This window comes from Pogona vitticeps, chromosome 1 (genome assembly GCF_051106095.1).
Source record: "Pogona vitticeps strain Pit_001003342236 chromosome 1, PviZW2.1, whole genome shotgun sequence".
NCBI classification, from domain to species: domain Eukaryota; kingdom Metazoa; phylum Chordata; class Lepidosauria; order Squamata; family Agamidae; genus Pogona; species Pogona vitticeps.
This window is the reverse complement of record NC_135783.1, coordinates 1,118,097-1,126,446: the sequence shown is the minus strand read 5'-3', so window position 1 is coordinate 1,126,446 and position 8,350 is coordinate 1,118,097. Positions and strand designations below refer to the sequence as shown.

At 63.6% G+C, this 8,350-nt stretch overlaps 1 protein-coding gene across 1 annotated transcript in view; it reads right to left on the bottom strand.

The window, feature by feature from the left end:
* Positions 1–6,838, bottom strand: part of GAREM2 (GRB2 associated regulator of MAPK1 subtype 2) — a 30,784-nt gene extending 23,946 nt beyond the window's left edge. The window contains exon 1 of the mRNA XM_072985768.2: positions 6,660–6,838. Within this exon, the coding sequence (XP_072841869.2) occupies positions 6,660–6,774 (115 nt within the window). The 5' untranslated portion in view covers positions 6,775–6,838. The remainder of the gene's footprint in view (positions 1–6,659) is intronic.
* Positions 6,839–8,350: the final 1,512 nt, after the last annotated feature.

Genomic DNA, 8,350 nt, shown 5'->3' with positions numbered 1-8,350 from the left:
GGACAGCCTTTTTCTGGAAGTGCAAGAGCATGTGCCCCCTCCCCAGCAGTTACTCCCTGCACCCACCGTCCCTCTCGGCAAGCCCACTGGCCCTCCAGACCATCTCCCCTCCTTCCATGCAAAACACAGACTTGAGAGTTCGTTTCTCCATGGAAACGATCAAACCAAGAGGATGGAATTTAGGGCATCCCGGGAGCAGGCAGGACTCGGTGGACAAGAAAACAAGGATCTTTGGGAAAAGCAGGAAAGAGAAAGAAGCGAGGGCGAAGGTGCTGGTGGGTGGACCTTGAGAAAGCAAGCCGTGGCCCTGGGCTGGGAAGGACCTTCGGGGAAGGTTGGGGGTGGATGGGGGGGCTGTCACTCATTTATAGAATAGCCCTAAGCCACAAGAGACCTGGTGGCGCATAACTAGGTTTTTTGAACTGGCACTGACATATATAAATCATCCAAATAAGCGCCAGCCTCCTGATCCAAATGGACCCAGCCCCCCCCCCCCAAGGAGCAACAAGAACACAGCAGTGTTGCCAGGACTGGTGCGTGGCTTGCTGGTACGTGGCTTTTACGTCCTAAAAACCAAGTTCAGGATGTAAAAGATGCTCAAATCTGGATCTCAGACCTAAGGCCACTCTTGTCAGCTTTCCATCTTCCACAACAGCCAGCCAGATGGTCCAATGGGTAGTCCCCATATTCGAGACGTAAAGGCAGCGGCCCCGACCTCCTCCCTCGGGTGATCCATAGCCCTTCAGACAAATACACCTTGGTGGGCCCTAATTCCCACACATTTATCCACTCGGCCATTCAAGCTGTCCAAACTGGTGGCCATCATGACATCTTGTGGCAGGAAGTTCCGCTGTTTAACTCTTTAGTTTACATCCCTCCTGAATCTCCCCAGGTCTATCATCTGGACAGAAGGACGAAGGAGAAACCACCCCTTCCTGGCTGTTTCCTCCACCCCACACGTCATCTCATCCCCCCCCTCTTATCTTTCATCCTAGAGGTCCTAACCTCTCCACCCCCCTCCTTGGAGAATCTCACAAGTGACCGTAAGCGAACACCGGCAGTTGTTGGGCGGACCCAAAATGATCGGCCCAAACCACCGAGCAGCCGGTCAGTTCCACCTCCGTGGGCCTGAAAGCCCCAAGGCCGGCTCGGGAGCCCCACGCGAGAAAGACGGGGAGATCCCAGGGGGCCACCCAGGTGGGAATGCGACCGGCCGCGGAGACTTTTGCTACCCACACAGACACACACGCACACCCCTGTCGAGCCCAGAGGTCCCTCCAGAAGATTCTCCAAAGGGGGGGCCTCCATCACGCGCCCAGGCACCCCCCCAGCCAAAGAACAGGGAGCGGAGGCGCAGCAAGCTTTGGCTGCCAAGAGAGGCAGGGTTGCCGTGGAAACGGCCCTTTGTCCGCGCTCAATGGCCAGAGCTGCCTGCTGCTGGTGCTGCCGTGGCCGGTCCCACCGGCTTGGCCTGCCTGGAGCAGCCGTGGAGGGCTTGCTGCCTGGTGACACGAAACGTGGTGGGCCTCGGGTTTGCAGTGGGCGAGGGAAGGCCGCGAGGGAAAGCCAGCATGCGGGGCCGTTCCCGAGTCAGAAGGCCTCCACCACGGAGGAAACCCAGAGAAGATACACGCACGCACACACACACACACACATCGCTTGCACAGAGCTCCCAGCGCCCCCTTTTCTGGCCCCAATTGACACATCACACTCGGGGGGGGGAGAGATCCTGCTGCCCCCCCCTTGCTTGACCCCCCACCCACCCTGGTTAGGGTCCCTTCCAGCCCTGCGGTTCTAGATTGCCAATCTAGAACAGTAACAACAGTAACAACAACAATAACTGTTGTTGTTATCATCATCATCATCATCATCATCATCATCATCATCATCATCATCATCATTATTATTATTATTAGGTCTCTGGCTGAAGAGCCAGAGAGGCTGGGAGTCTGGTTCCCCACTGGGCCTCCTTGAGCAGGGTTGGACTGGATGATCCACAGGATCCCAGAGGATGATAATGGTTTAAATGATGATACCCATGGCACCACTTCCCCTTCCGTCTGTCCTTGCACAAACAAACCCCTCACTTAAAAGCAACAGAACGAAGCCCTTCTCTCCCGCCAGGAGGGCCTTCTCTCCTCCCTCGCTTCTTCTCCAGGCACCCCCTCCTTTCTCCTCTCCCCCAGTGCTAGCCCCCCCCCAAAAAACCTGGCTGCCTCCCTCCCTTTCCAACGTGCATGGCTCTGATGCTCGTCCTTCACCCCCGGGGTCACGGGAGAGAAGGGGAGGCCTCCGCCGTCCTCCCACGGACCCTGGTTGGACCCTGGTTGGAGCAGAGAGACCGTCCCCACGTGCAGGAAGACATTCGGGCCAGTCCACTCCAAGAGCGCGCACGAGCGCACAGAGAGTCCAGCAGCGCCACTGAATGGCCCGTTGTCAGCTTTCGGGAACAGTGGCCCATTTCAGCGGAGCCGTGGGACGGGTCAGCCTTTTGCAGGTGGCCGAGAAGGGCCACCAAGCCTTGTGGCTTTGCAGCCGCAGCCTCGCCCCACAGGCCGGCAAACGTCTGTTTCACGCAGGCAGACAAGGCAGGACGCCTTAAACACTTAAAGACGGGGACGTAGATTCCCGCCACACCTGCCCCTGAACCCCCCAAAAGAGGTCCAACCATCCTCAGAGATATAAGGCAGCGCAACTGACCCACGGCCAAGGTGGGGCCTGTGGTCAGACATCGCCGGAAGCTCCGGGGGAGACACAGTCCAGGCGGGAACAAGGCTGGGAAGCCGTTGCATCCAGTTCCGGGAGATTCAGGGGCTCCCCCCCCCCCAGGAAAAAGATCAATACGGCAGATGGCAAAGAGGTCTCATGTCCCCCCCACCTCCAGCCATACTCAATAAGCCCCAAGGAACCTTCTCCACCAGCCCCCCCCCCACCGCCACTGCCACCACCACCAGGGGCCCATTTTCCCCAGCTGATCAGCCTCCCCCTTTCCCTTTTCCCTTCCCCTGGGGAAAACGGGGAGCTCAGAGCCAGCAACAGCCTAGGGAAGCAGAGGGTGGGGGCGACGGGGGGGGGAGAGGAGCAGGGAGGGGGAGAGAGAGAGAGAATCCCAGGAGGACAGGTCTTCCAAACAAAAGCCACCCAAGCTGTTACGGGGGACTAGATAGAAGTCGGTCACAAGGAAAATGAGATCCTGGCAGCTGGACAGGCCGGCGGGGGCCGGAGCGACAAAGAGCGGTTCTCTCTCCAGCCAGCCGGGAAGCCTCCCCAGAGAAGCCCCTCGAGGACATGTCCCCCCCCTTCCCACTCGCAGGCCTCCAGGCCACCACCGCTGGGTGGCCGCACCATCCCCGGGAGTGTTTTCCCCACTGCCTTTGTCCATCTATCCGCCAGGAATCCCGTTTTTAATTTTTAAAAAGGGAAAGGGGAAGCCAGGATTGTCTAAACGCCTCCCCTCCTTGGCACGCCGGCATTGAGGACACACACAGAGAGGGGGGGGGCATTTCTGCAGCCGGGCAGACCCAGCCCTGGGGCGTCCCTTAGACCTGTGCCAGGAATGGTCACCTTTTTCTTGAAGTTTTCGAGCATCCTCCAAACATGAACTGCTCTCCTAGTGAGAGCAGGAGAAGACCAAAGGCCTCATCCTGTTCCTTGCACTTCATTCACGCCCTCCGACCTCACAAGCCAAGTTCAACACAAATCAAATCAGCATTCCTTTGACACCATTTGGTACACATTTTGAGCCCGTCCGCTTAAGGGTTGTGTGCATTTCACACCCAGCCAAACCCACAGGGTTATTCTTTCTGCAGAGGCGCGCGCTCTCCGTGGAAAGGCTATGTGGGAACCCCGAAGTAAGGCAAGGACTTCCCTGAAATAGATTCTCTTATCGTGCGCCTTCAGTCCCCTCACGAGAGGCTGACCCAGGCCAAGCCACAGCACCGGCCCACCCGGATCAGGACCAATTGGGGCCCAAGCCACAGCAGTTTCCCCGCCCGGCAGCCGGAAATCCTTGCAAGCGGAGAGAGGCCCCCCGAGGCATTCTGGCCATGGAGCAGCACGTCTTCGTGGCCACCATGCCTTCAGGAGGCTGGTCCAGAGGAACACACACACACACACACACACACACCCATGGCTGGGTTTCCTTACTGCAGCAACCTTGTTTTGAAAGTGCTTTTTTCCCAGGAAGGAGGGGGAAATGCTGGAGACTGACCAATCAACCCGGGGGGAGGGGGTTGTGGGTTCTCTGCTTTCATACAAGCAACCTCATTTTACCATTTTGTAAAACCTCATTTGACAAGCTTGTAAAGCTCACTTTACAAACTTAGTCACGCTGCCTTCGCTGACACCCTCATCAGAAAGGCCTGCAGGTTTTCCCCGTTGCCTTGCGTCCCATCCAAGAACCAGCTTCGGCAGTTTGCCTGGAAAGAACGGCGGTCGGTTTGCCTCCTGGTCACCCCAGCCCTTATCGAGTCGGCCTTCAGTCGTCCAGCCCCCCCCCCACATCCCCCCCAACTCCGCTTATTCCACTGGACAAGTTCACATGGCCTCTGCACACAAGGACCAACAAGGGAGAAGACTCCTGGGGGTGGGGTGGGGGAGCGGCACCTGGGTGCCCCCAAAGAGCTTCCCAGAGAGGGGCAACCAAACAACCCTCCAGCCTGGTGGTGCCCGGACGATGGTATCGGGTTGGGCTCCCAACAGAAGCCCCCCCCCGCCGATGGTGGGGGATCCAGAAGAACAACATCGTCCGGGCACCTCAGTCCTTGTCCCTCACCTCTGACTCCACGCGGCTGACCAGACACCTGGTCGGCTGGCTATAGAATCGGGAGCGCACAGGCCTGGCCATCATCCCTAGGGACGAAGGGCCCTCTTCCTCCAGAAGGCTAGACAGGCCCCCCTGTGCTATGGGTCAGCCCTCCTGAAAGCCCGCTGCCAGCCGCCCTCTGCTTGGGGCCTGGGGAAAGAGGCAGGAGGGCAAGCTCACCTTTCTCCACCTTCCCACCTGGAAGAAACACAAGAGGTGGCCGCCGGCGGATGAGATCTACCTCCTGGTCTGTCCCATGAAAGCCCAGGCCACGGGAAAGCCCCCAAGCCCATCCGAGGGGTGCTGGGGAGATGCTCGTGGGGCAGACCCTCCGTGGGGACGCTCGGGGGCCCAGGAAGGCCTCTCAGGGGGGAGGCTTCTAACGGGCCGCTCTGCCATGCAGGCCAAGCCTTCCCAACGGTCAGCGAGGACGCGCCGGCCTTCCTCTCCCTCTTGCACGCCTCCTACCGAGAGGGGGCTGGGGACCCTGCCATAGAAAACGGGTGGGGAAACTGAGGCAGCCGCCCTCCCCCGCCTCAGCAGGCGCAAGCAGGGCTTTGGCCCAGGTGGGCAAAAGGCAGAGGGCCCAAGGCCTTGAGGCCAGAAAGGGACAAAAAGGGGTCACTCCTCAGACGGGCCCCTTCACACCACCCGGTTTCCTCCTGCTGCGTCCACCCTCTCGCCACCCAGGCCAGACTCACACAGAGAAAAGCGTGACTGACAGGGCAAGGAGCGCCCCCCCTCCACCTGCACAGGCCACACACACACACACACACACACACACACACACACACACACACACACACACACACACACACACACACACACCTCTGGGGCCCAGCGGCTGGTCCCTGGCCACTGGGGCTGCCTTGCCCTTAGGCCAGCCGGGTCCCGGGATGGCTACAACAACGGGGGGGGGCTGGGGGTCTCCAGGGTTTCGGGTGGGGGTGAGAGCCCAGGACCTGAGAGCAGAACTTTCCACCTGGCCAAGAGCCCCCTAGCCGCCCCCCCCCCCACACACACACACTATGGCCCTGCCAGGGGCAGCATCTCTGCGGCAGACAGAAGCTGGGGGGGGGGAGAGGGAAGGGCTGGGAAGGGGGCTGGGGCAGCTGCCCATCCTCTCTCTCCCCCCCCCCCGGGCTGGGGAGAGGAGAGGAGGGGAGGGGAGCGGGGGGGCCTTCTCCTGCTCCCCCCCCCCCCGAATTCCTGGCCAAGCCGAGCGCGCGCCCGGTGTCGCTCCCCATTAGTATGCAAAGCCTGGCCGAGCCGGCGAAGCGGCCCATTCTTCTTCCCGGGCACAAAAGCCCCAAGCCGGGCATCCTGCCACCGCCGCCGCGGCCGCCTGCCCGCCCGCCCCCCAGCCCTCCGCGGGGCCCGGAGAGGCAGAAACTGGGGCGGCCGGGAAGGGCGGAGGGGGGGGAGTCCGGGGGTCCCCCCCCCCGAGGCCGCCCCCCAGCCCCGCTCCGGGCGCGGGAGAGGGGCGAGCCCGTCGGAAGGAGAGGCGCGGGGGAACGGCCCGGAGAGCAAGGCGGGGAGGGGGTCCGTTCTCCCTCCAGGCGGCGTCCCTCCGAGTCCGGGGATGGGGATGGGGGGGGGGAAGGGGGACCCAGCGTCCCGGTGCCGAGAAGCCGACGGCGCCGGACCGCCCGAGGCGCCCGAGAGAGCGGTGCTGCCCACCCACCCGGTCACCCCCAGGGGCCGGCCGGGGACCCGGAGCGAACCCTTCCCCCCTCCGGCCACCCGCGGCCCTACGCCCGGTAGCACACCCACCACCGCCCGCCGCCGCCTGCCCCCGTCCCTCCGTGGGTCCCTTCCCCGCGGCGAGGACCGAGCGACCGAGGGCGCCACGCACCGGGGCCCGGGCGCACGAGGGCCGGCAGCCGGCACTTGGCCACGATGAGGTCGAGGGGCAGCGGCGGGCCGGGGCTCCAGGCCAGGCGGGAGAGCGCCGCCGCCAGCCGCTCCATCCTGGCCGCCGCCGCCGCCGTGGCATCGCCCTCCTCCGCCGCCTCGCCCGGGCGCCCCCCGGCCACGGCCGCGGCTGCGGGAGCTCAGCGACAGCCCGCCCGGACGCCCGCCGCCGCCGCCTCCGCAGCCGCCCTCGAGGGCAGCCGGGGCGCGCCGGCCAAGAAGGGCACGGGCGGCAGCGGCAGGGCCCGCGGCGTCCGCCCCGTCGAGGGCCGGCCCGGGAGCCACGCGGCGTTGCTGCTGCTTCCTCCGCGTCCGCTTCTTCCAGCCCCCGCCGCCCCTGCCGCCGCCGCCGCCAGCATCCCTCGCCCTCGCCTGGCGGCTCCGACGGGCGACTGCCGGCTCGGCCCGCCCCCGGGAGGGCCCTCGGACGACGAGGAGGAGGAGGAGGAGGAGGAAGAGGCGCTCCCCGCCCGCTCGCCCGCCCCCTGGCAGGACCGCCCGCCTGCCCTTCCGCCGGCACGGCCCGAGGCGCAGCCGGGGAGTCCCGGGCGCAGGAGGAAGGCGGACCCGTCCAGCCGCGGAAAGAGAGGCGCGCCAAGCTCGAAGGGGTGGAAGGGGCTGCTGTTGTCTGTGGCTGGAGGGTTGAGGGGGGGGATTTCCTGGGAGGGCAAGAAGCGCCTCCCCAGGCAGAGCCCCCCCCCTCGGGAGGTGGCAGCCCTGCGCTTCCCCAAAGGACTCCCCCACCCCCGCCCCGGAGGCTGGCAGGGCCGGCCAAAGAAAGGAGGGAAAGCCGCCGGCTCAGAGAAGGCGAGAGGCAGCTTTCGGGTCGCACCGGCCTCTTCCTCGGTTTTCGATCGGAGCAAAGAGGAAGAACACATCGGTCCCCTGGGGGAGGGGATCCCTCCTGCTTGGGCGAGCGGGCAGAGGTGAAGGGCTCCCCTGGATCGGGGCCGGAGCGGGAGCGGAGCAGGGCAATCTCGCCGCAGAGGCTCCGGACTGGGCGGGCGATCGCTGCTCGAGAGCCGCTCCGAGGGTGGCTGGAGGCAGGAACTTGACGGCTAAGAAGCGGCGCAGGGGCTGGTGAAGAGGATGCACACGCACACACGCACGCACCGGGACACACCTGTGCCTTGGAGAGGGGTGTGCCCTCGCGTGCCTTCGTGTCACAGTCAAAGTGGTCGGCTCGTGCTTAGAAAGGTGGAAGGCGGCAGGGGAAGAGGGGGACCAAATACAGGAGGGACAGACGGACGGACAGACGGGCTCCCTTAAAGGAACCACGAGTTCGCTCGTTCACAGGGTGGCCCTAAACCGGAGATGCCTTGAGAACACACAGCAACCGCGTTGACTTTTTTCTTCCTTCTCCCCCCCCCCCCCGCCCAACACCCGCATGTTATGTGCATGACCTCCCCCAAGGAGGAGACGCGTCCAACTCTGCGCATGAACAACACTGATAATAAAATACCCGTGCGCTTTCCCTTTCCTTTCCAGCAGATCATTTCCCAGTCTTGGGAAGAATTCCTGTCAGCTCCCAACTGATTCCTTCTATCTGGAGGCCCCAGAGGTGCTGCTGACCCGGCGGGGATTTCTAGGGCCAGGCTGGTTTCTGTCCAGTCTTCCGCCGCCGCCGCCGGG